The sequence below is a fragment of the Simochromis diagramma genome, unplaced genomic scaffold (genome assembly GCF_900408965.1).
Source record: "Simochromis diagramma unplaced genomic scaffold, fSimDia1.1 OVJJ01000604.1, whole genome shotgun sequence".
Lineage (NCBI taxonomy): Eukaryota > Metazoa > Chordata > Actinopteri > Cichliformes > Cichlidae > Simochromis > Simochromis diagramma.
In genome coordinates, this window is record NW_024387416.1 from 4,600,874 (window position 1) to 4,628,681 (window position 27,808).

General features: G+C 40.8%; 3 protein-coding genes across 3 annotated transcripts in view; all 3 read right to left on the minus strand.

Moving 5' to 3' along the window:
* Positions 1-75: 75 nt before the first annotated feature.
* gpha2 (glycoprotein hormone subunit alpha 2) lies at positions 76-3,378 on the minus strand. The gene is made up of 3 exons (XM_040012314.1): positions 3,179-3,378; positions 1,131-1,315; positions 76-1,037 (listed from the first exon to the last, which is right to left on the minus strand). The coding sequence occupies exons 1-3, from the start codon at positions 3,297-3,299 to the stop codon at positions 933-935; spliced, it is 411 nt and encodes a 136-aa protein (XP_039868248.1). The 5' UTR covers positions 3,300-3,378; the 3' UTR covers positions 76-932.
* Positions 3,379-9,933: 6,555 nt separating this feature from the next.
* On the minus strand, positions 9,934-13,345 carry LOC120721700 (glycoprotein hormone beta-5-like). Its single transcript, XM_040012183.1, has 2 exons — positions 11,856-13,345; positions 9,934-10,545 (listed from the first exon to the last, which is right to left on the minus strand). Exons 1-2 carry the CDS (start codon positions 12,054-12,056, stop codon positions 10,357-10,359), a joined length of 390 nt encoding a protein of 129 aa, XP_039868117.1. The 5' UTR covers positions 12,057-13,345; the 3' UTR covers positions 9,934-10,356.
* A 2,617-nt stretch (positions 13,346-15,962) lies between these two features.
* Positions 15,963-27,808, minus strand: part of ppp2r5b (protein phosphatase 2, regulatory subunit B', beta) — a 49,562-nt gene continuing 37,716 nt past the window's right edge. The window contains exons 8-13 of the mRNA XM_040012256.1: positions 24,312-24,365; positions 23,018-23,068; positions 22,764-22,883; positions 22,386-22,513; positions 21,576-21,677; positions 15,963-20,652 (exon numbers count right to left, since the gene is read on the minus strand). Of these exons, the coding sequence (XP_039868190.1) occupies positions 20,424-20,652; positions 21,576-21,677; positions 22,386-22,513; positions 22,764-22,883; positions 23,018-23,068; positions 24,312-24,365 (684 nt within the window). The 3' untranslated portion in view covers positions 15,963-20,423. The remainder of the gene's footprint in view (positions 20,653-21,575; positions 21,678-22,385; positions 22,514-22,763; positions 22,884-23,017; positions 23,069-24,311; positions 24,366-27,808) is intronic.

Here is a 27,808-nt window from a genome sequence, read left to right on the forward strand (position 1 = left end):
GACTTTCGGTTCCTGCGAGTTTGATTATATCTGTGTCCTGACACTTGCTACTGAGTCACAAAGTGTGATGAAAGATGATTGAATTATGAAGTGTTTGCCAAGCCTCAAAGCCCCGAGGCAACACTATAAAAATGTTTAGTGTGTGTGCAGTGTGTGTGTGACAGAATGGTTTCTACAGCCTAAACTCAAAGCATGTCAATCAAGTTTCTCTTACATCACATTTTACACAAAAAAACTAACAGCACATTAAAAAGCGTGAATTTTTCATGCAGTAATAAAGTAGTTAGATCTGTAGCCAGAGAATTTACTGTCTACAATTTCAGGGTGTTGTGGTCTTTAGTACGTTTAGTACTGCCGGGAGCTTTTCTATTTTGGATCTTTTGTTATTTCATTTCCTGTTATGCTCATTTTCGATCTTGGACTTTACTAGAGTAGCTTTGCATGAATCACATATCAGATTAATCTTTAATTATCTAATACTGAGCCTTGGTGCAGCCCCTCAGCTCTTCCGCTGTCAGAAATAAGTCGTTTTAGCTCCTCCCCCTCACCTCAGGCTCACTTTGTTCTGATTGGCTGTCTGTCTTAAACAAAAGATTTGAATTGTGTGCTATATATGTAAACTATATATATGTTTATAGCCAAAACTCTGTGCTTCTGATGACCATATTAAGGATGAGTTTAATTAATATGAGCGTCCACCACTAAAGCAAAGTATATATATTTCACAAAATTAAGGGAAAGCATAATAGGTCCACTTTAGTGAAGGAGGCCCTGCTATGAAAGTACCATATTACAATGTCAGTTAAAGTTAATTTTGTTCAAACAAGCCAAAATGGACAGAAAAAGAAAAGTTGTCAGTATTTTACTGCCTACGCTGTAACCTGGTTTCTCATTGTGGTTAACATTAGTATGCAGTATAATATCATTGTGTATCAATAGCGTGATTTGCGGCACATGTCACAGCGACACGCCTTCGCTGTCAGGATCTCTATTTCGTCATGGTGACGACCCTGCGGGCAGTCCAGGCGAACTTTGACCTAAGTGAAGAGAAGCCAAAGAAAATGAACAACAGTAAAAATGAAGCAGTAGTTGCTTCTATAATTGTTTCCTCAACATCTCCCACCTCTTACCTTGGCGTCCTTGCTAATGGTGCAGCATCGTGAAGTGGAAGTGATGTTGTGGGTGAAGTTGGAGGCCACCAGTACCGAGTATCTGGATGGAAAGGCACTGGACTCACAGTAGCCCACGCAGGCGTAGACCAGATGGGTGCCTTTACATGTGCCGCGACGGTCGCTGCGGATGGTCACGTTGAAGGCTGGAGGAGGGGGAAAAGTACAGGTGAGTGTTTGGTTTGCAGATCCATGCAGGAATTTAAGACTAACCAATAGCTCACTCCCAAAGAATCATGGTCTTTGATATGTATTCCCACTAAGTCCAAGAGTGCTTAGTTATGTCCCACTGTCATACAATGAAATGCATAAGAGTTCTCAATGTGTACATTTTCTCACCACTAGATATCAGTAGATTGCAGATTCCAATCAACTGAGTTCTGTTTTCTTACCTCTCCCAATTCAAGTGCATAGTCCTTGCTACGATGGCTGCTGTAGGACAAACGGCCAAAAAAACATTCAATTTAGACTGAGCTGATCCGTTTGGACTGAATCCATCTGGGAGTTTTTCCCTATCTGTGGAAGGCTGCCATTTCCACATTTCACCTCACCTGCCAATGCCGTGTGAAAAGTGTCCAACTTTATTTACACTGGGAGACGCTATAAAATTTGTGAGCAAAAATTTGTGAAAATCATCCCATACAAATCATCATTCTTGCTTCTGAAGAATATTACTGTGGTGATTTGTGAGGATATGCTAAACTTTGCCACCCTTAACTACTGTACTGTCTATTAGCTATTGTTAGCCTCTATCAGCTACTATTTGCTGACAATAATAAAACTTTCTTTGAAGTGACACTGGTGCACTTTGGCGCTTAGTGAATTAGCACTAATATGTTGTGAGAATGTAATGGACACTCAAGCTTAGCATTAGCTGGCGTAATGCTTTGGTGTACTGCAAATGTGGTGGGTCTCTGGCTACATGGTGGAGCACGGTGGTTTCCACCAACTTCAGACCAGTTCCTATGTATTTTTAATGCATGAATTATAAGTTTATGAGAAGGCAGCATTGGGCTGCTCCCAAGTAACCTTAGGTAAATACTGAACCCTAAGTTGCTCCTCAGTGTGTCCATCAGTGTGGGAATGTTAGACAGAAAGCACTTAGGTAGAAAAGGTATAGAAAACAAGTGCATATGTGAATGAATGAATAAATGAGAGATGTTGTATAAAGCATTTTGAGTGCAGTTAATAGAAGAGCACTATATAAGAACTAGTCCATTTACCTTTTATTACATACACCCCACCCCACCCCCCCAAAAAATGCTGAGTGTACTTTTTAAATCCACAATGAAAATGTCAAAATGATATTTTGACCTGGGACGGACTGGCGTCCTGTAGAGTGTACCCCAGCTCATGCTATGGCAGCTGGGATAAACTCCAGAACCCCGCGGGGCCGCTGAATTGGATAAGTGGAAGAAAGTGGATGTATGATACTTTGACAAGTACATACAAATTGATTGTGGGACTATTATTTCTCGGTCATGTTTATAAATGCAAAAGCCTATAAGTCAGTTTAAATCAGACCTCAGTCTCTGAGGTTATTCATCCATGAAAAAGTAAAATACGTCAAAATAAAAAAGATCCAAACCACAATTATGAAAAGTATGGTTTGGCACTGTCAGGATAATGCTGCTAGAATAGGACATAATTTAAGTCTGTGAGGATTTAATGCTAAAAGCTAACTTTGAACAAAAAGTATATCTAAGTGGACACTGCAGCAACACTGAACTGTTTCCATTCTGGTTGGTGAACCTATATTTGAAGCAAAACACCCAAAATTTGGTTCCTATTTGGTTTACAGTTTGGAAAGGGGCCACAGTGTCTGCTGAGAAACAGCCCACACTGGAAGAGGTTTGGTAATTGAATATCGCATAAAACTGTGCAGCCAAAGGTGGGGTAATTTCCGTAGTATGAGCATACTGAATCCGCGAATCATCTGTGAATTTCTTCTGGTTACCTCTTCCACAAACTTTAGACCTGGAAACTGAACTATACAGTTCAAAACTTACGGTAAAGGTGACAGCCTGGGGTGAGGACATCGGAGCTCCAACCAATAGAAGAGGAGAGCAGCAGGAGTGAGATCACTGGTAGGGCCAGCAGGCAGAGATGTGAGGTCATGCACAGCGACATCTGAATGGTTCAAACAGAGGGATACGTTAAATGTTGCTACAAGAACCCAGGAAAGAGAAAAAGTGTTTTGTCCACAGCTTTTAAGGAAATCATGCAAAATGCACAGGGCCAGTGGTTTCCGATCCTTGGCGCAATAAATCAGAGCAGCCTCAGGACGGCTCAGAATGATTATTGCTGCACAAAAGAGTTTTTCAGCTTTGTCTTATTTTATTGCCTGGTTTCCTGTAAAATCTTGGAGAGTTTAACCTCTTTAAGCCGAGCAGGCATTGTTTGGTTTTGAAGAACATGCCAAAAAAAAAGTTGGAGCCAGTCATTACGTCACTTAAATCAGATTTGCATTTGGTCTTCTGGGCCATGAAGAAGCCATGATGTCTTTTTTTTAATCTTCTCAGGATGAACTTTCCCCTCAAATGAATGGCCTCCTGAGAGCCTCCTGCTCTTTCTGCCAAGGTGGTTTCCCATCCTGCATGTCTGCCTGTGTGTCACTCGGTTGAGTAACGGCTGATGTGAATAAAGACAACACTGTCTCTATCTTTACAGTCTGCTTCATTTAACAGGTACCCGCTGACGCACGCACGCACTCCGTTTAAGTTCACAGAACGTACACAGCCACAAATATATATGTCGAGCGCACACGCAGACGAACACAAGTCGCGATCGATGAGCCTGAACATCGTAGGTTTGACGTACCCACCAACTTCACCCACACGTGTGCAAACAATAAAGTCACGCTGCTGACCCCTGCCTCTAAATTTGCAGCTCTTTCCAGCTCTACTTCCGAGGAATCACGACTGTGGCATTGGCAGAAAGGCCTGGGGGATGCCATTAACACTGCCTGTGCAACCAAATCAACAGTCCAGCCGCTTACATATGACCGCATGACAGTAGAAATTTCCCCCCTTTGGGAAAAGTTTTAGGCTTCTCTGAAAATAAAAAAGTAAAAGATAAATATTTAGCTTTAACTTAACCTGTTTCCTTAACCCTAAAGCTCTTCCTGTGAGTATGATACACTAAAATAAATATATATTAGTGTGTTATACCGGTATATGTTTGTTTGTTTTCATGTTACGGACTCCAAAATACCATTGTGTAGATGATATTCACTTTGCTTAGTTTTGCAAAGATAATTTTGAAAACAAAGGGATACAATTGTAGTCATGACTTTCAAAATAAAACCCCTGCAAAACTCTTTTCTACAAACTGCATCATTTGGATGTATTTTTGAGGAATGCAAATGAATAAAAAATAGCATTTTTTCATATTTATGGATACTTGGTATGACGCAAGATGTGCTTTTACCGTGATATGTTTCTTATTATATAATACATGAAAAATCCTCCCACAGCAGGATGTTAGGAAGCGAGAAAAAAGATGAAAGCGCTTCCTTAAAATTTAGTAATGTCAATATAATCTAGTTTGTAGGAAATTAAGAAAGAAAAAAGCACCATTTGATTTAAATGTCTAAGTGCATTAAAGTTTAGATCTGGTGTAAAAAATAAACTAAACAAAAAGGAGAAGGCTCTTACCTGGAGATGCAGAGCTGAGAGTTCTCAAGTGCAGGGGTGTGTCGTCTGACAGGTGTCTGTGAGAGAGTGCTTGTTCTGAGCCTCATGCAGGGATATAAGTAACACAGGTAAGAACGAAGGCACTTATAGCTCTGGACACGCCCACAATTAGAGAGCTGAGTGTGTCTGAAGCTTTTTTCTTTCCCTCTGCTCCCGTTTTCTCCTCCTCTGTGGCTGCTCTTTCTACCTGCGCGACAAAACACTTGTGGTACTGAATTCTCTCTATATTCTAAAATCGAGGTGAACCTTTTTTTCCTGAATGACTTCTTCTTGGAGCGTGTTACCATCCCTTCACCACTCCCTCCCCCTTTGTCTCAGGCTCCCCAGTTTTTAACCTTTTTAAGGGGACCGCTGCTGTGACACAGAGGAAAACTAGATAGGTTTTCCATCAAGCTCACAGCTTTGCCCCACATGCATGCACGGAGACACACACACAAATCACACAGGAAATAATAATGTTGTAGGCCTCGGTTGCCAGTTGATACACAGCACGAGTGAACTGAAAGGCGGACCTCACACAAGCCCATACAGAGTCGGGCTGGCTTTTCCATTTGTGGCTGCCGGAGGAAGGACGGGGTCAGGTCCGAAGATTTTGTGGGTTTGGGTCAACTGTGTGTGTATGTGTTAGTAAGAGAGAGAGACACATGGTAGGTATATTGTATATTGTGGGGAACAGCTGGCTCTGCTTCTCTTCTTCCTCATCATGAACAGAGAGAGTCAGCTTAGCAACCACCCTCATCCAAACTCCAGCAGGTAAAGACATTCTTTTAATAGACTCCCAGATTATTAGTTGGATTTTTAACAGCAGCTTCAGCAACATGTCGCTAATGTCCCAAACTGCCAGATCAGACCGCTGATGGCTGTGTAAATCTTTAAAAAGGTTCCCGAGGGATACTTTAATGTCTTTGGTTTTTCATTGAGTTTTATTTAATGCTGTGAGAAAGAATCTGGGACCCGAGTAGACCACTGATGTTAGGCTATACAACTGTGGACCTTTTAAAGCCATCTATGCCCCTGACAGAACTGGATACTGTGCCAGTAGAGACGATTTTAAGAAGTCAATAAAGTCAATAAAACTTAACTTTGGTTTGGGTTCTTTGAACAGATGTTTCTGAGTGAAACTGTCACTCGAGATCAAAAGATGTCAGAAGGTGAAACTCTGCAAGCAATTTCTGAAGGTAACAACAGTGAGTAAGACAGGAGGGCTGCTCTGTGCTCTTATCAAAACTTTGCTTTCTATATATGCCTTCAAAGATTCTGCTCTGTGATTTACTTATAGATAAATGTGGAGAGAAAATGCAAAAATACCAAGTCTCATGAGTCTTATCAAAAGATTTAGACCATCAGCCATAAAAACACTAATACTTTAGAACTTTAAATTGGTTTAAAACAAATTACTAAATTACTAAAGTCACATTTTTATATTTAGTCCACATGCTGGACTTCTTTGAGAAATTAATGAAACATTAGATTTAACCAGTAAATCTGATTTTCCTGTTCAGTAAAGCCATAATTTTAAAGACTGTAATCATTTTTGGCATCTTAATAAACTACTTTTTGTAAAAGCACAGATTTTAAAATTCACTGATAATAGCAATTATTATATTTTAGCATTAAAAATATGATTCTGTTTAAACATTTTTTTTTTAAATTAAAAAAATTGTTAGGTACTGTATAAAAATAAATGTTTACTGTAAGTTATTTAGTGGAATTATTTTATTTTACTTTACAATAGCAAATGATAATTTATACACCACAATAAAAAAAAAAGGCTTTAGAAAAGAATCGGCTGATTTGCACTGTAAGGAATCAATAAATAAAAATATACATAGATTAGAAACATTTTTAAAATTTCAAGCCTGTTGCTTGTAGGCAAAAGTTAGAAAGCTGGGCTTTTCTTCCTTGCAGCTTCTGCTCCCTGGCTTTTAAAGACACCTACAGTGTCTTACTGTGAACAACACTGAAAACAACATTGCAAAATATATCAATACATCATTAGAAAATTAGAAATATAAAATAGTAATGACGCCGTCCGGGATGGAGAGATATTCTGTAACTATAACTGTAACAATATTAATGACATGTGCATTATTGACAAGACATACATGAATTTCACTTTTATCATGACTTTGAGTTTGTAGCTAAAACATGGTAACGTTTCTCACTACCAGGACACTCTGAACACTTTATTTGAATGACATAAGCGGTTATATCTCCATGGTACTGCAAAGCAGTTCAACCCCTGAGAACATTGGTGCTTCCAGTGTGTGCAGCCTCACACACTCTTCTCTCTCTCACACACACACACACCTTCTTAGGAAAACACAATTATCAATATGGCCCCTCTACCCCAAACATTCCCACTCCAGTTATGTCAATGGAAAATGGAATGTGTGACATCATCACCGTGAACCCCTCACCTATACACACACGGAGTCATAAAACTATTAGCCTGTTGACCCCAAGTGTCATGGACGGTCACAGTGTGTGTGTGTGTGTGTGTGTTTCCTCTTATTCCATGCCAACCAGAAACAAAAAGAAAGAGAGACAGAGAGAGGTTATAAATCTGAAAGGGCCACAGCACCTCATCAGGAGTCAATGAACTGAGTTGAAGCGTACACACGCACACACACACACACACACATATTACTCCAGTGTGACTCAGCGGGGTGACTGATGTTTGTATCGCTCAGTGTCCCCGTCGCTTTCAGCTGCCATGGAAACCATGGCGTCTTGAATAACTATAATATCATTAATGTGTCCGCTTCCACTTCTGCCCTGTTATTTTAATCTCATTGTGTGCGTGTGTGTGTCTGAAGTGAGGGTAGGGATATTGTGTGCGACTGTTATTCTAAGCGGCGTACGTGTGTGTATCATCACGTCTGACGGGATATTGTGTGTGCTGTCAAAGTGTTGAAGTCGATGTGAGTTTGAGATAAATTACGTGTGTGTTATTTTGGGCGCAGAGACAATGCACGGAGAGGATTAGACAAAGTTTTCCTGTTTCTAAGATGATGTTTTAATCCTGCCGACCCATTTACTTCCACTGATAATGCAAACAACCTTAGACACACGCACACACACACAGACGCACAAATTAACAAGCATACAGTCTTTTACTTTTTCTGTATCTTTATAATTCCAACAAGTGACACAAATCAGCTGTAAATAACTATTTGTGTGCATCTGAAATAGCATCGTATATCTCAGACTGCACACACAAGCTCCCAGAAACACAGACACACACATAGAACACTTAACTAATTTAGACTGACAGGAGGAAAGTGGAGTTTCCACAAAGTGAGCTCAAGGTGTACCATTCTGAGGACACGTGCACACACACACACACACACGGAGGAGTGGAAATATAAAAAGGCCAGCATTGTCTACAAAAAGCAGAGCAAAAGCCTGTGGAATGTGTTCCTGTGAACTCATCTGACAGTCAGCGTGCTGGGGAGCATCAGGATGTCACTTACTGGATTAAACTGTGCCTGCATCCATTTAAACAGTGTGAGATTTATTTGAAGATGCCTGACATGTGAAGCTGCTCACACTTATTTCCATTTCACTTACAGCACACTGTTTAACCACTTGATCTCTCACTGTTGATACAGTGCTAAATCCTTTGTAATCTGTAGGTAAACCAGGAGGCAAACTGTGGGCATGTGTCAGAAACTGCAGTTCCCTTAACGGCCACTTGAGGCTGGCTGTAAAAGTGAAACAATAACCACAGACTCCTGAGTTGAAATGTTCGACGTTACAGCGTTCAAAAGCATGTTTACAGCCTGTTTTTCAGTCTCTATAGTTTCCCTCCTCATATCAACTCAACTTGGTTCATGCACTCGGACATTGTGAAGGCTTGGAGTGGAGTGAGGGGATTGCTTGATTACTAAGGAGCCATGACTGTTTTGGGTTGGGTGGGTTTCACCTCCAGTAATTGAAGGTACTGAACTGGAACTCGTAACTGTGTTTGTGCTGCTGGTGCCTTCCTGCCTTGTTTTAATTGAAATATTTGACTAATAATCTGGCTTGCTATGAGGTGGAGCCGGTCCAAGTAGAAGAAGAAGTAATTCTACCATTTTATTAGTCTGCGACTTAGCATGCATTTAGCATGTGCCTGTGGTATGTGCCAGTACAGATTACGAATGCAGCTTATAACTCTTCATTCGTATTATTGTAAGGTAAAGACATTACATTAGTACAGACAAAATCCCAGCAATCAAACGTCGCCCTATGAGCAAGCACTTGGTGACAGCGGGAAGGAAAAACTCCCTTTTAACAGGAAGGAGCAGAACCGGGATCAGGGAGAGGCGACCATCTGCCGAGACTGGTTGGAGATGAAGGGAGGAAGACGGGACAAAAGAAACTGTGGAAGAAATTACACGTGGAGTTGTGTATAACCACACAGAGAGCGAATAAAGGTGAGTGAAGAAGAAACAGTGCGTCATGGTAAGCAAAATGCTTCACACACTGATGGGTAGAAAGCCTTTGACCAGCCTGCCTTTGGAATTAATGCAAATCTGCCCACATCTGGAGCGTTACTCAGTAAATACATTGTAATTGTTACCATTTCCTTTCATGTGCACTGCTGTCACGTCTCTGATGGCAGACAAGCAGATGCTATGTCCAGTAATCTGAGAGTTTGAAAAGAAGGCAAATGGACCTCTTTAGGTTTCTGAAGATGTTTTGCGTCTCCTGTAACGAGGGCTGTTTCCTTTGGTGCCGGTTTTGAGGGTCCCGCGGAGGTTTCACCTGCTAACCCCAGTGATGGTAATAATGACCCATCCATTTCTTTAATGTGATGACTCATATGATCAATAGCGAGTTAACAGCCCTCACCTCCCTTGCATTAGCTTTCCCTTTTATTTTCACCCATGTTATCTTTAATGTGTTTGAAGCCTGTTTTATGGTACAAGTAACTGCGTCCCATAGTTTTTGCTTGCTTATAGTGTGTTTTTCCTAATGCCTTTAAGTATTACATGCTGACGAAGAGCTCTTGCAAACAGTGCACTGCATATTACCTGTTTTTTTTTCTTTTCAGACATTGATGTAAAAGTAGGAAAACTGCGGGCTGGAATTTTATTTTATTTTATTTGTGAGTATTCCCAAACATATTAGTTGTATCCAATTTCTGTATAACTTGGTACACAAGGACAGGAAAACTGTTACGTTACAAAATGCATTCAATGTTAATTTTTGTGCAGTCTATATAATGAGAAACCGAGTATCGTGAACGTTATGAGTATGACATTACTTGTATTTTTTACAGCAGATGCAAAATAGATGCACATTATTGTTAGTTGACAAAGTCATGAAATATCCATCTTCCTGGACTTTTTTTGTTTTTCAGTATAAACATCCTGCTGTTATATCTTTCTAAGTGCTATCACCACCAACTTAAAGTTTGAATCACATGTTTTTATCTTTTTCCAGTTCAGATTCCGCCAGCACACTGTTGATGGAAGCGTTTAGGGAGAGGAGAGCCTTGTCTGTCAGAAGGTCTCACACTCTGTGTCCTGTGTGGAGCACACATCGCAGTGGCACTCCAGAGCCACGGGATAGTGGTAGAGAGGGGAGACGTCAGGCTGGCAGCCGGGCAGCCGGGCGGTCATGTGGCGACTGCGGTTGTACGTGCACACACGGTGGTGACGGTGGATGTAGGGGGGTTCTGGTACAGGTTTCTGCAGGGTTCACACACACACACACACACACACAAACACACACACACACAGAGGTGAATCACAGGTTGCGATTGGAGGAAACAAACTTCAGTGACTCTCACATGAATTAAAAGCTTTTAAGAAGTTGAACTAAAAACAAAGAAACATAAATTTTGGTTTTGGTTTTTTTGGTAGTTTAAAAACAAACTTCAAATTTTATGTAGTAATAGTTGACATAAAAAATCAGTCTGAAAAACACAGAGACTGCAAGTTGTTGTTGTCTAAAGTTACCCAGAGGTACAGCATTAACATGTCAAGTTTTCAGAAGTACAGCGGAAGATTGGTATCCCCTGACTGGGATCTGAGCATTTCTTATATAAAAAAAAGTTACCAGAAAGCTAACGAGACAATAACAGATCATCAGCTTTGTTATAGTTTGGTACAAGTCCTAGGACATGTAGGTGGGACGTTCAATCCAAATATCGATATTTTGATACCAGTTTTGGTTAAAAGCACTTCTTCCCTGCACATCATACGCACCACACTCGCTCGTAAATCCCCCATGTTTCGATTATTGTATCGTCTGAGTCGTCTATGTCCTCGTCCTGGATATGTCTCTTCTAAGACGTTTTCCTGTTTTGTTTGCAAATGAAGTTGTTGTTTTTTAAAAGATTGTTTCTAGCACGATGTTTCTATCTGCTACCTTCAGTATATAGCCCACGGTATTATGTGAAATCTTATTTACTTATTTTGTTTATGGAAGTAAAATAATATACCTCAAATATGCACTATGAAAAATGCAGGTGTAAATGTCTTTACACCTGCAGTGAAATTGGACCCCCCCCCCCCCGACCATACATACAAAGACATGACGTGGGGAAACAGGTCGGAGAGCCTATATCACATATCGCATTAAAACAACAGAAAATAACCCAAAGTCCTTTAGAGACAGGTGTATTTACATTCCATGTCTTCAAACAACCCAGTTTCAAAATACATAAAAAGCTGAAAGGTGTGTCATTACTGTGTAAAATGAAAATCACAGTGATTAGGCAGTCATTAAAAAGTGTTCATGATTCATCTCATAAATTAAAACACACTGCTCTCTCCTAAGTATCAGTATCGCTATCGGCCCCGTAATTACTTAGTGTCGGATCAATACCAAAATTTGTAGTATCGACATCTTATTAGTGCACTAATAGGAGATGACTCTTTTATTGGATGTTTCAGTATCCCAGCGTTAAAGACACAAACTCCTGTGTAGGTTACAAGTAGCTGATGTGACATTTATTTTCTCTGTGTGTGTGTGTGTGAGAGAGAGAGAGAGATACCTCCCACGTGTGACAGCGCCCCCAGCAGGCCTCTGTGGTGATGCGCAGCCCCTTGCAGCCAGGCTTGTGGGCCACAAAGGAGAACTCCCGCACTGCGCATCCACGGAAACCCTGGAGCACTGTTGTCACGTTGACACACAGCACGGCTGCCCCGGCAACCAGCAGGAGGAAGAAGGAGAAGGCGATACGGTGGAGGTGCATGCTGGGTATAATGGAACAAATAATAAATAAAGAGGGTTAAGTTCAGCAGCTTTGTGGAATAAATCATATTATTATTTCACTCAATCATCAGGAACACATGATGTGGTGTGATACATGGAAAGATGCTATCATTGATATTGAAGAAAAAAATATTAAATGAAGAAATATTATCACTAATTACTTAAAGAATATACCTATACAGTGTATATCTCTTCTTGTATATTGAAAACAAGTGATAGTAGCCAGTAAAGGTGATGAATTGCCAATATTTTACATGAGAACAGAAGTTGATCTACAGCAGTGTGGCAATGAGCATGACTCACAACTCCCTCTAGTGTCTACTCTGGCTACTGCAGCCAGCAACGCCACTAAAAAGTTGGACACAAAAACATTTCTTAGTGTTGAGTACAAACATCTTTGCAGATGGGAAACCTGACACTGGTGTTTACGTGCATAAAACCTCATCTTCGTCTTCTCTTGTAGGAAACACAATAAACATTTGTGTCTTTTCAAAGGTCTTTAATGCTACAGGAGACGTTTATTCAAAAACTGAACATTTTCAAGCAACCCACCTGAAGTTTACTGAAACAGCTGGATTTAACTCAATGTAGCCAGACTGTTAACTGTTTCACTGGTTTCTTTTAAGAATACATAAAACCCCATTAAGTTAGCAGAAAATTAAATTCTTTCAGAAGCTCTGAGACCACGGTCACTGGACTCACTCTGTAATGACTCAATAAAGACTGCGAAAGCATCTGAACAAAACCATGCACATCAAGCTCAATTTGTTATTGTCGCATACCCATCCTACCTTATTTTAAAAATGTTTCAGAAGACGATCTCTCACCTTTTCAGCTGAAGATCTTTCAGAGGGTTTGAGCTGCAGGACTCGGGTCTCTCTCTGTCCGGACAATCCAGTGAATGGAACCAATCTGTCCTTGTTATTGTTTTTAGAAGGCCAATAGGGCGGTAGGACATTCTGACATCATAGCAATTACAATAAAATACCATTAGAGACCCCAAGCCAGAAATAATGGAGACTCCCTGGAAAATAATGATGCTTGTCTGTATTTTCTTAACCTCATCCTGTATTGTATATCTCTCTCTCTCTCTCTCTGTGTGTGTGTGTGTGTGTGTGTGTGTGTGTGTGTGTGTGTGTGTGTGTGTGTGTGTGTGTGTGTGCAGTTTCATGTGGGGAGTTACAGTACTGAACTGTACACCAGAGTTACAGAATGGATAGAAATATACACAAATCTTGGTAATGGTTGTTGGTTTAAAAACGACTAATAACTTAAAGACTATATATATATATATATATATATATATATATATATATATATATATATATATATATATATATATATATATATATAATGCACAAGTCAAACCGCTGACATCAGCAGTGTTTGCAATCTTCATTTATATGATCTTAATGCATCAGAATACAGATTAACTGTGTCCTTAGCTACAGAACTGTTTAAACTGTACCCATTCTAGTGCTGTCACCATCGGAGATGCTCTTTTGCACTCACACACTGGCACTGCCAAGTTGAAAATCTAAAAACCAGAGTCACAATTATAGTCAGTTTGTTAAAATACCCCTGTGCGCTAGCAGATACAAGTAAACAAAATCGGAACTAAAAATCAGGATCTCTGAGCACAAAAGCAAGACAAGAAGTGCCGAAAGATTCCCAATGGCTAAGCATCATAATCCAGCTGGCAATCTTGCAAATTCTCTTAAATTCCAAAATATAGAAATAATACTTCTTCCTAAAAGAGGCGGTGCCTGAGAAAGATTATTGCTACAAAGATAATCATACTGGATTCATGCCCTTCACACAGAAACGTTTGGATAAAAAAATATTGTCATATTATAGAATGTTTATGTTTTACTAATGTTTTACTGTCTGATAACTTTAGTGCAAATATGTCTGTGAAGGTTCTCAGTCATCCAGGTCATCATTGTCATGTATTGATATGTTCTCCGAAGGAGGCCCCGTTAAGTGGCTAGTTGTCAGATCAACAGTGTTCAATAAAGCAAGATAAAGACCGTGCTTTATGTCCTGATTTAATTCAGTAATAAGGTGGGCACACAACAATGGCGACGAGGATGACACGGACCTGGATTTGTTTTTGTGAGAAGTAGACCCAGCGGCGGCACGGTGTTAGCAAAAACTTGTGGGCTAACATGGAAAAGTCGGGCATTCAACCGTTGGCCTGCTACACTGAGATGGACGCGTGGTTAACATCCTTCGAGTTGTTTGCTGATGGGAAAGGTCTTATTTTGACGCGATCAGACAGCGGAGACGCGCTCTTCTACTGCACTTGGCCGGACAGGACGTGCAGGACGTCTTCTCCACTCTACCACAGACGGGAGAGGCGAAGGATTACACCGCGGCGGTGACTGCGCTCAACACTTATTTTGTTCCTCAAGTGAATGCAGCATATGCACGCCAAACTTTCCACAAATTGTCCCAAACACCAGGTGAGACTGTGCAACAATTTTGTACACGTTTAAGGCGAGCTGCAAAAGACTGTGACTTTCAAGGTGACAATGATAACCAGATAAGGGACGCTATCCTGAGTAAATGCACTTCTGAATATGTACGGAGAAAGCTGCTCGAGGAGGGTCCCGGCTTAACTCTAACTCGCACGTTGGAGGTGGCTTCACACTGCGAACACGTGGAGGAGCAGATGGCGGCGATGAGTGTCGCCGGGGAAAAGAAAGGAGAGGACACGGTCAGCCGGATTTTTACGGTAGACTTACTGGGACCGCTACCTTCGAACCACTCAATACTTGTACTGATAGATTACTACAGTCGGTACTATGAGTATGATGTAATGTCATCTACAACTGCTGAAAAAGTCATTGACTCTATTGACTGTATATCTAGCAGACATGGGCTACCAGTTACCATCAAATCTGATAACGGCCCACAGTTCAAATCTGAGTTGTTCAGAGAATATTGTGAAACTAATGGAATCAAACATATAAGAACTACACCAAAATGGGCTCAAGCAAATGGAGAAGTGGAACGTCAAAATGCATCACTGATGAAAAGAATCAGGATCGCACAAGCCGAAGGACTTGACTGGAAGCGAGAGCTAAGAAAATATGTGACAGTTTATCGCAGCATTGAACATCCAACCACGGGCAAAAGTCCAGCAGAACTCCTGTTCAACCGCAAAATGAGAGGAAAGTTACCGAACATCGGTGAGGCAGAAGCAACGGAGTCGGACGTGCGTGACAGAGACGCTGAACAGAAAGGAAAATCAAAGATTTCTGCTGATGAACGAAGGGGTGCGGAGTATTCAAAAGTTGACACGGGAGACACAGTGCTGGTTCAACAAGTGGACAAGTTTACAACACCATTCAACGCAACACCACACAAAGTTGTAAGCAGAACTGGAAACCAAGCTCACTTCCAGCCTACCCGGCTTTTGGAGGACCCGGCCCACTTAGACCGCGAAGGCCGGGTCCTCAGGTGGATGCAGCCTCTGAATTTGGACACCCGGTGAAATCCAATTAATTTTATTCCGAGTTTTTTGTATATATGTATATGTATGTCACCCCCCCCCAACAGCCCTTTTGAATGTCTCCCCAATTCCGAGGTCTCAAGTTTGGCAAGTATGTGATAAGTATCACAATCGTGTCTGGAAATGGAAGAATCATTGATAGGAATTAGGCGATGCAAAAAAGACACAGACTCCAGAGTGTTTTCTCAAAGTGAAGTTTTAGTTTTTAGCACATTATATTTTTTTCTCCATTCTACACTTCCCTGTAATGATACATACAGTAGTAAGCCACTCTACATTCAAACCCCCCCACCACTGTGTTGGTCCCCAAAATATACATCTTCTTCGTCTGCATCATCTTTATCATTTTCTCTTGTTTTTTTTTTCTTCAACACAACAAACAGACCATTGGGCAGACAGTGCAAATCTAGAAATTCAGTGAAATTGCTACGTAATGCAGTAGTAGGTTTCGGTAACGTTATATTCTCATTCTGTTGCTCTGACTTATTGCCATTCTATCGTGTCTATGTCTTTTCTTTCCTCTATCTTCCCCCTCCTGTTTTCCTTTTTTGTCTTTACTGTCTGTCTTTCATCAGATCCGCCCACATCGCCCCTCTGACTTAAAGCATTTGTTAAAATCTGGCCTCCTGAAAACGGCCACAGAGAGGAAATGCGAGCGTCCATGAAAGCAGCGCTTGATGGCTGTCTGTGAGGCGACACCGGAGCTCTCTACAAACACTCTCTCCTCTCTCACTTCCTGTTCTGGAGCAGTTCCTGATTGGATGGCAGAATGCTAGAATCGAGGAATATTATTATTAATCATTATCATGGAGAATTCTTGAACAGTGGGAGCTGGGGTCATCCCAACAACAACAATCTAGAGGGTTTGTGAGTAAGCAACCCAAGAAAAAAAAAATCATGAAGCAAACCAAGTTTAGTGACAGCGAGGTCAAGTTTTGTCTCTGTTCGATTGTGTTTCTGAGTGTCACCTGCCTGAATCAAGACAATGTTTGAAATCCCAAAAATGGAAGGGTCTCTCGTTGTCAGCCAGGTGGCGACGTGGAGTAAATTATAGGATTTAAGAAAGGAAATGTTCCACTTGTTTTTGGAGTTTCAGGCGATTGAGGATGACGACGAAATCAGACTTTGGATTTTTGCACTCTTTTTGCAAAATACAATCAAAGAAAAAAGTCGAATTAATGAAACCAGCACCAATAACTTATCTGTAGTTGCCCGCTTCTAGCGTTACCCATAGACTTCAGTGGTGTTCAGTTGTCCTGTTGTTGTAACGATAACTCAGGCGCCTTTATGTGACGGTAGCTATCAAACAGTCGCACAATGAGTACCGGAGCTTTGTGCTAAATTGTGGCAAAATTTGGTTTTTGGCGTCAAAGGTGACATAAGTTGTAAGGTCTTTATGAAAAAGAAAAGAAAGAAAAACGCAAAGCCGCTTCACCAAAGTTTGAAAGCAACAAACCCTTTTGGTATGAAGATGGAAACGATTTCGAAATATTGCTGATTCAGACAAGTTTTTAAGTGAGCGTCTAGGAAAAAAACGGTTCTGCGGGGGTTTTTGAAAGTTTGGTTCGAAGCAGCCGACACTTAGTTCTGCCTGTCAAGCGTAAAAAAAAAGAACAATCAGTTTTGTTTCACGATACATTCGGATTCAAACCCTGTCCCACAGGAAGGAGAGAAGGCGAGAGAGAGAAAAAGAAGCAAAGAGACGACTGCTTTCTCCCGTTCTCTGTCGCTCTGTCTACGCATATCTCCTGCTCGCCGAAACACTCACTGGATACACGCTCAAGCACCCACGCACGCAAACACATGCGCGCACACGCACACACACACAACCTGACCGTCAAATAAGGTTACATTTCCTGATCAAATAGAAAATAAATAGCATCAGACTCAGTTTTCCACAAAAAACAAGATTATACAAAAACCAATAAAATTAACAACGTAATTTACAAAGCAAAATCATTTCTCATCAAATAAATCTACACAGAAGGTACCTTTAAGACAATGTGAATATCAAGGACGCAACAGGAGTAAAAACAAGAGTGGGAGGTAAACGTTTCAGTGTGACACCCACTTCCTGTCGTCACCCCCTAAAAAACACAGATTATCCTGAAAGAATGAAAATATTGCTAAAATAATTTTTTTTTTCAGTTTTTTTCCTCCCTCTCTTGTATCCCATCACTCTATCATAATGATCAGACAAGAATAAACAGATTTTTGTTGGTTCACATCAAAAAAAAAAAAAAAGCTTCCTCATCATGGTCACCATCTAGCAGCGTTTGGTCTGCTCGAACCTGCAGACGTTCCAGGTTCAGAAATCCAACTGGATTGCGGTGTTTTTCTTTTGATTTGACACACATGCGGTGGGTTTCATTCATTCTCCTGTGTTGGGTGGGCTTTATGAGTCTGCTTGGATTTGTTTAAATTTAATACTCTGTGATGAGGTTCTAAATGAGAGAATAGACACACGTACACACCAAAAAAAAATCATCATTTGGTGCCAAATTAAAATTAAAGGTAAGCTGTGGAACTTTCAACCAATAAGAGATGATAGATAAAGCATGTTTTATGACTGGATCCAAGTTTTGTTTGCGTGTAAGCAACACATTCACAATACTGATTTCATGCTGTTCTCCTGATCCAACATTTAGTGATGTGTAGAATTTGTGCCAGAAAATGCTGGAAAGTGAAGCAAATGTGCCCAAAACCGCAGTTCCTCAAATGACCACTTGAAGCTCTCCTGTTGAAATATTGATTAATGGTGGAACCCAACCTAGCTGTCTGTTAATCTGACCCAGTCAACTACACCCACGTGGAAAGCGTTTGTGGGGTTGGTGTGCTCTCTTAGAGCTCGGTTAAGAAGCTCGATCATCCAGGAGGCGCTCAGACTAAAGCTGCCACTTCACCACACAGAAAAGAAGTCGATTCAGGTGGTTTGTGACCAGGATGCCTCCCGGGCACCCCCTAAAGGCCCATCTATGCTCAACATGCATCAAGTTGCGCTTGGTTACTTTTTGTGGCGATCGCGTCAATTTTCACAACCATTTTATTGACACAGATTTACAGATTGCAACAGTATTGAAAAGATGAGACATTCTGGAATAAATAAACATTCAGTGATTTCTTTATTTACGATTTTGACCGAACCAGCGCTAATGTGGAGGTTCTGTCTGAATCGCCACGCCTATCATTTAGGAAAATACTGCGGCGAGTACCGAGTCGTGGCAAAGCCATTATTCGCAGACACGACGACCAACACGTCGAGGATTAATTAGCCATCAGTCACGCATGGATGCATGGATTGAGGCTATGCTACTCCCATTCAGTGTATGCACCTTGCTAACAAAGGTTGCTATCATTAGCCAATAACCTCTGGATCCAGAAAGCCAAACTTCAAAACAGGACTTCACAAACCAGTGGGTATCACCACAGAAGCTAAACCTAGCATATGTAGCTTTTTTTAGCTAGCAAACGCAGATGTTAAAAATGTAAATTCACCAGGCCTCCCGAACAGACAAAGTACATTCATGATGAGTGAGACATAAAATCATCAACGTAAAACTGTGTTTACAACAAAACTCCACACGGCACCTTTAAAAAAAATGATTCAGTTTTAAACGTGGAATGTTTGGGGATTTCTTTGTTTTTTAAATCCACCACACCACAAGTAATGAATGAAAGCAAATCCACCCATGCCAATCCAGTTCATTCCTCCTCCTTTTAAGGTCTGCTAAAGGGGAATTCTGCTGAATTTCAGCACTCACATTACAGCCTCATACATTTAACACGTGATGTGAATTCAGAATTCGAGTGGACTTCCCCTTTATGATATCTGCTACACTAGTGTTTCTCCCGTAATACACTACAGAAATATCCAGAGACATATGTATATATATAAAAACATTATCATCATCAGTAGTACTTAGAGTAGAGTAATAGTAGTAGAGTAACAAGTAAGAAGAAGGAACATTATTGTACTTATATCATCATCTTCATCAGTGGTTATTAGGGACTTCAGGCTCATCCTTTGGTGGAACCCGGCAGACTGGGAGAGGAGTTAACGCCAGAATCAGCCGTGTGTGTCTGTGTATGTGTGTGCGTGTGTGTGTGTGTGAGACAGTGTGATTTAAAGTAATATTCAGGTGCATGAATCAGCTGTTGGCGTGTGAATTGTTTAACCTGGATAAACTCTCTGTAGCTCTGTCCTCTGATATTTACAGTAAAAATGTACCTGCGCCCGCGTCTATGTGGCGGTTCGTGGGTTCGGCAATAGTTTTGGGACTTTTGTGTGAAATTGCTTCTTTTGTTTATTGATGTATTGTGCTATCCACGCATGAAATCAGCATCTCTGACCAAAAGATAAATACGAGGCCACGGCGCAGACCCGTCCTCCCTTAGGCGACTTAGAAATGTGTTAAACGTGGTAAGTGTTGCACCAAAAGAGATGTTATATCTCTCGTTTTGAGGCAGATTTGAAGCAGGCCAGCTACCGATTTCAGGGCACTGATCTGCCGTTTCCACGAATTTAAATTTCCACGAGTCTGCACTCGGACAGTATTTATCTTCTGGTCTGCAACATAATGTGTGTACAGCAAAACGTGAACCAGTTTCACACAACTCTGTTAGAAAGAAGGTACAGTGTTTACCTTGGATCACCGAGTTTGCGCCTTTTTACAAAAAGCAACCACCTCCGTGACACAAGACGACAGAGAAAAAAAACAGTGGATTGTTTTGTACCTTTTTCTGTCTCCCAACACTTTTACCGTCATCTTCCTGCTTTCTCCCTGTCCCCTAACCCTCCCCTACCCCCCATTTGATCTAATGGAGTGACACCTAGGTGGCGCTCTCCCCGGCTCCAGAAGAGGCCCCGCTGGGCTTGGGCTCGGGCTGGTCGGAGTGAGCTGTCTGCGGGGAGGAAGGGTTAAGCGTGTCCCCTCTCTCGCCTCGCTCCTGGAGGTTGCGCTGGTTCCTGGCGGCCTCCGTGAGCATCTGCATCCGGCGCTCCTGGTACTCCTCCAGGCCTCGCCAGAGCTCGGCACGCTCCCGTTCTCGCTTCAGCTCCCTGGAGAGGCGGCGGAGAAAAGAAAATAATTAATTATAATTAATGATTGTAGATAAAGTACTTGATTAAGATGTTACATCTGCATATTCTGACATTTTGCTAGTAAAATTAATGTTGGCAAATAGTTGAACACAAACCATGCTGCTACCATCACCATGCTTTATAGATGGAATAAGATTCTGATGCGAGGGTACAGTGTTATTATTTCCCTAAACACAACACACAGTCACAAGCATTGTTCATACAGCCTATTGGTTTATCCAAATGGGCTTTACATGTAGCAAAATGCAGACTAGCACTTTCTCTGATCAATAGTTAAAGAGATACTTTTAGTTGTTAAAAAGTTACCTCTGTTAACTCTTTTTTTGTCTTAGGTTTCAAGAAATCTTCTTTGTTTGTTCCACATTTGTCTTGTGAAGATTAGCCTTTGATAGCTAGCAGTCCTTGTTTGAGTCCTTTTCCTTTAACTATAATTTATATTGGACTGCCATCCCTCACTCTAATTTCAGCTTCTATTAAAATGCTAATTCTTACAGATATGTAATTCTAGATCTAGTTTGTGAATAACAGGGTCCAAAATTTCTATCCTAAGCAAAACTTAGATAAATTCATCCAGTCTTTACTTCATCACTTAACAAATAAAACGTGTCTTTTCATTAAGAGATGATCAAACTGCTGAACTATCCCTGTAGATTTTATTTTCCTCTGGTATCTACTATCTTGAGGTTGAGGCTGGAATTATGATGTGATCCGTGTCCAAAAGATGACCTAAGCGATACATACTTACAACGTGAAATACAATGTGACGGATAATGGAAGAAACGCCGCCTAAAAAATGACTTAGTTCTTAGTTTCTTCCTCTTGTTGTCACCGTCGTATCCAGTGACACAAAGACACGCACAAAAGCAGTGAGTCACACTCACTTCTGTTTCTCCACTTTGTAGGAGGCAGTGAGGTCATCAAAGAGTTTGCTGTTCATCTCCATGAAGGTCTTCAGCACATTGTAAATCAGAGACACGATGGTCCTGGAGAAACACAGATGGGTCATCAAATGCTTCAATGATGGTGAGAATATGAAAAAAGTCATTTGGTGTGTACCTAAAAATTTAAATGAATAGTGAAAAGTAACAGGAGCTTGTATAGTAATATGGCAGTATAGTATCAGGGTCTGAATACTGTGTGTGATAAAGACAAGAATAAAAGGACTTCTGTTATGGCTAACTTAAGGGTTCCTACCAACAATTATTTTCATTATTCAACTAATTTGTAGCCTAAAATATGACAAAAAATCTACCCAAATGAACTCGCCTCTAACAGACTAAACTCATAGACTGAATATAAAATATGGAAACCAGCCCCTGCCTACTTTAAGCTGGAAAGCTTTGGCCTGAGTATTTTACATGTTGCCATCTTGGGGGTTTGTAACCGAATATTACAAATGAGGAGCAGATCTCAGTGAGAAACGGAGGGTTATGCATGCTCGTGGTGTATCATCGTGTGAGCCACACGGCTGCAGACTCCTTTTTGACTCTAATGGGACCATAAATTGAAAGTGAACATCAGGCTGTATTCATAAGGACTTGAAGCTAACGACTAAGCCTGTGAACCCATCATGACCCTTTTCACCCTCTGACTGGACAAGTTGTGATATTTGCTCGTAACAGAGGTTAAGCTCCACGAGGAAAAGCTACAAACAAAAAGTTATGATGGGAGTAGTTATGCGTGCCACTGACTGGTTCCAGTGCTCCTTGGAGACTCTGTAGAGGGTAGCGAACACCAGTGGAAGGATGACTTGACAGTTTTCCTCAATCAGACTGAGGATGTATTCATTGTTCCAGAAGTAAAGAGCCCGCTCCGCTACCTAAAACACACACACACACACACACACACACACGGACACAAAGAAGAGTTGATTTTCTTTCATCAGAGTTGTGCAACATTCTTTTTATTAAACTGATTCGTCTAAGAAGTAACTGATTTTCCAGCCTAATACCTGGAGGTAATCAGATTACTATAATCACATTTGTTTTAATCCTGTCTACACCCAAAGCGGTTTTAATCTGTGAGTGACTTCTGTGGTTATTGTTTCCACTTCTGCGTTATTTTAGCACCTGGAAGTGAGGACTGGAGATGCAGGCTGCTATCTGCTTGAAGAGCGGCTCCTGAATCCGCATGAACTGAGATGGCTCTATCACATCCAGGATCTCCTCGATCTCCCCCAGGAACATCACCTAAGTGCGTGCACATTTTTTAAAATGCAGATACAGAGAGATAGGGAAGGACGAGTTAAATCGATACAGTTGCGGCGATGCAACAGTTGAGGAGAAAGAAACATCAACAGCTTTTTCGTCGTCATCGGTCTCACCTCTTTCTGCGTGCAGGTTTTAGGCCAGTACTTGAGCAGCCCTCTGATGATCTGCAGAGCAAATATGAGCACATGTTAAGAGAAATAAACACTGAAGCCATTAGCTCAGCAGGGTAGCTGGCTGACATCCATCTCTACCATCTCCAATGAGTCATTTCCATGCTCTGGCTTTTGCATTAAGAATAATGTCTAAGTTTTCACTGACTCTCAGCTGGCTGCATGGGTAACATTAACCATGCTGCTTAAAACTCCTACTTGCTATCTGTCTAAAGTCTGGGAACATGGGGTTATTTTAGTTATTATTAAAAAGGCAAAAAAAAAAAAGAGAAAGATTTTTTTAAACATTTTAAACTGGTTTCTTCGGGGAGTAAAACTAAAAAGGCGTGCAGCTAAATGTTCAGAATAATTTTGAATTTCCTGTAAAGTGTGAACAGAAGTATATCTAAACCAAAATAATGAAGTTGTGGGCCCCAAAATCAAATCAGAAAAAGATCAAATGACTTAGTTTCAGGAAATTCACAACATATGGCTGCCCCTCGCTGAGAGTTTTTCTTTCCCACTGTCGCCAAGTGTTTGCTCACAGGGGCTCATCTGACTGTTAGAGTTTCCTCTGTATTATTCAACCCAGTATCAGCAAAACGTGTAATAGACACACCGGTCCACCGTGTCCATGCTTTGCCTCTCCAAAATGTGAAATAGACATGCACGCATGTTGCAGCACCAGCAGGGGGAGATAATATCTTTAAAGCCAAGAAATCAAAAAACATATGGAGTATATTTCAGGGTTCTTAATAGTCAGAAATGATTAAGTTAATATGTGTTTACATGTAAATGTGTTAATAATGTCAGTTTAAAGCTTTCCCATGATTATTATATTGTTTGCAACTTTTATTGTTTGCAACTTACTGCAACTTCTGTGTGTTTATTCCCTTCACGTTTTGGAGAGGAAAAGCGTGACATGGACACACTTTACGGTGATATCAGGTTGTTTTTTTGCCAGGTCTTTACTTTGCAATCAAGAACGCTTTGAGGCGACTTTGTTTTGACGCTTTATAAATGAAATTCAATTCATCCAATAACTTTTTGTGAGTTTATCTCTACAGCTGTCTTTCCTCACTTCACAAATAGTCAGATGACCCACTGTTTACCTTAAAGAAATGATTCATACAGCTTTAAAGCGTCTATGATTATTCACATGCATTATTTTCTCCCATATTTTCAGTTCTTAGGAAAAAACTGAAAATCTTTATAAAACGTGTTGGAATAAGTACAGCGAATGAAGAAGCAGTCTTACATATTCAGTGACTGTGGCATCTTTCTCCATAAACTGCACCACACAGTAGGCCAGCTGTAACGACAGAGAACACGGGGTTACGCACACACAAACTGTCACACTCACACCTACGCACTCTCTCTCTCTCTGGCGCTGTCAACGAGACAATGGGGAATTTAGCGCTTATCCCTCAGGATTACACACTGCTAAAGATCGGAAAGACAAGTTTTCCAAATGTGCGCGAGTGCGCGTACGTGTGAGTGTGTGTCTGCAGCTACATCAGCTTTTGTCTCCTCTTATATTAGCGGCAATCATTTCCTATTATTCTGAGATTGTGTGTGCATTTGTGTGTTTGCATATGTGTGTTCTGCGGTTGCCCCCTCCGCCCAGGCCGGTTGCCGTGGCGAGTGGGCACCGTGGCGACGGAGACTGTGTGTACGTGTGTTTACTTCGGAAGGAGTGATGTCACACACGCAAAGTCCCTTAAGGGCAATGTGAGATAGAGGTTAGACCTCTTGTCTCTCCCCCTCCGTCTATCCTTTGACTGGTTCCCAGTATTACACTAGTGGTTCATTTTATCTTCGTAAGTTCGAGCCGAAGTGACTCAATTAAAAGTTTTTTTGGACTATACTGTCATATTATTGATGATGTTTTTAGATCTTTTTGTAGGACAGTTTTCTCCTTTTTTGTTCCTTCCTTTGCCACCTTGTTGAACTGCAGCATCATTGTCTGCCTCACTGTCTGAGCTTTCATCTCTTACAGATTTTTCTGTCTAATCTCCCTTTTTCTCCATACTGGCTATCTTTCTTGTTCATCTTCTTCTCTCCCTTCATCCAAGACTTTCCTATTGCTGCACCCGTGGCACAACATGTTTACAAAAATACAGTGTAAGAGGGAGTGGTGGCTAAAAAAGGAAGTGTTGAAAGCTGGAATATAAAGAAAGCAGGAGAAAAGAAGAGGATTAAAATAAAGTGGGCAAACTATTTAAAGCATTAGTGAGGCGTTTGAGAAACTTGGGGTAAATATGACATTGGATTCTGCTGTCGAGTCAAGGTTTGCGGTTGCATGAGGTCATTGTTAGGCAGGGATTATGTGGTAGACTTCTGTGGACCTTTGTAAAGATTTTACTGATATTGATTTGTCAGGGTGACAGGTCAAATTAAGCTCTATTTTTGGAGCTGAAGTCAGCTCTACTTGATATTCTGTCAGGAAATGCAAGGCAAGCCCTGCTTGCCCAAAAAAACCTAGCAAAAGACATGAATTAAAACCCAAGTGAGTGCTATCTCTGTCCTTTCATCTCAAACAATCTGTTCCATAAGCTTATCTCATTGCCTGTTTGCACCATCTTTTAAATTACTGCCATCTTCTGGCCACAGTTGGCTAGTGTCTCTAAAAGCAGCTCTGCTTGCCCCTGGTTCCATTGAAATCTGTCTATTTCATGCACATGCCTGTGTCCAGTTAGCAATGACTGGAACATGTCAAGCTAAGAGGCCTAAAACTTTTTCTGGTTGCACATGTGAGAATTAACTTATAGCATATCAGTTTTTTGCTCTTTAAATACAGTATTGGAATACAAATATTACAGCTAAATAAAGCCTATGACCAAATCATCTTTGTAGTGTCTCTATACTGTTTCCACACTTTGGAATTAAAGAAAATAAAAATACTGAAATCAGAGGAATGAGACCGTCCAAGAAGGTTGGTTCATAAAAATAAAGTTATTACTATCAAATAATGATAGACTTCAGTCACTTCAGTACATCTCACACTTCAGTATCCACAGTAACTGCTCAAAGCCTAACTATATGCTTAAGAAATGAAAATATGTATGTTTTTAAAATCTAAGCAGCAAACAGTAGTCCGTGGACCTGCAGCCGAAAATAACAGCCATAAATCGCTAAGGAACACACTTTTTAATTACACTGGTGACACAGTTAATGACTGGCAATGGTTAAGGGGTTAGGAGAGCAGAGAACTCCATTTGTGTTCATGAATAATTTTGCCAGTGCACAAGTGAATAATAAAAAAGCCCCCGTACTGCATCCCTTGGTTCCCCATTTTATAATCAGATTCCGATCATAAACACTTGCCACCCTGGAAGTTCCTGTTCCTGTATATGAGTTTATATCTACTGCTGAAACACAATCCATTGTTGTTTTAAGAAGCTTGCAGCAGCCAAATAAGAGAAAAATTGTTTAGCAATGTTGTGTTTAATTTATGTTGAAGCAAATATATCTGCATTTAATGAAACATGTTTGTGTGAGACGATGTGGACATGTTACTGATGTTACTTGTGTTATTTTCATCAGACAGCCAAAGACGTGTAGCTCGGTTTAAGCTGTGATTTTAAACTGGCCGTAGGTGTGAATGTGAGAGTGTGGTTATCTGTCTGTCTGTGCTAGCCACACGATGGGCTGGTGACCTCCAGAGTGTAACCTGCTTCCACTCCCTATGATAGTTTCGAGAGACTCCAGCCCAGCCCCCTGTAACCCTAAGTGAGAGAAGCTGTTAGGAAAATGGATGGCTAAATAGATGATTAGCTTTACTGAACCCACACTGGGGCCACATACTCTAAGTCAGTGATATCAATACATTCAAATGTATTTCAGTGCTCATCTTCTAAGATGTTTAAACAGTTTGCTGTGATATCATATTTTGATACCGGCATCCAGAACTAGGTCAGTCCTGAACAGCCACACCTACTGAGTACAAAACTGCCATCCACAAGACCCTGCTTCTCCCGTGACCCTGTCAAACCGAGTGTGTGTGAGTGTGTGAATAATTTATGTGTGTGAACCACAGGGAGAGGAGAGATGGGGAAAAATGTAGGGCACAGTGATGCTGAGACCCAGAATACACACAGACACACATTTTGTGGGGAACAAACTGTATCTTCTGCATAAGCAAACAAAGTATGGCACAAATAAAATGCACAGGCGTGCACAAACACAATAGACTGGCAGCCATCTGTGTCACCAAGTATTATAATAACCCAGACACACATACTCGTACACAAACACCAAAAAAAATCAAAGGCACTCACACACGAATGTAACTCAGATGTGAGTGCGTCTCTCAGCGGCACTATCTGTGACTCAACCCTGCCTCCTAGTGGTACATTTGACACATTGCTAAAATGTCTAAGTATTACCAGGAACACTTTTAGACACATTAAGCTCACTTACTTCCTCTTGGGTTCATACATATATTCAAGCCAGATGTTTGTTTAGATGTTTTTAAGTGCAGGAGACCAATCAGACAATGGTCATGGTGACAGGTAGAGTTTAGGATAGCCGATTAAAGTGTCTGTCAAGAATAAAAGCAACAAGCTTGCTTCTACCTGGAGATCTTTTTCTATAGATTTAGTTTACAAAGACATGAATATAAAACTGTGCAAAAGTCTTGAGCTACCCTTCATTTTTTACATGTTATTTTATTCAAACCAGTTGAAACACAAATAGAAAGAAATACAGTATATCAGGCAAAAACAGAGTTTGTGCAATTCTAAAAAGCTTAAA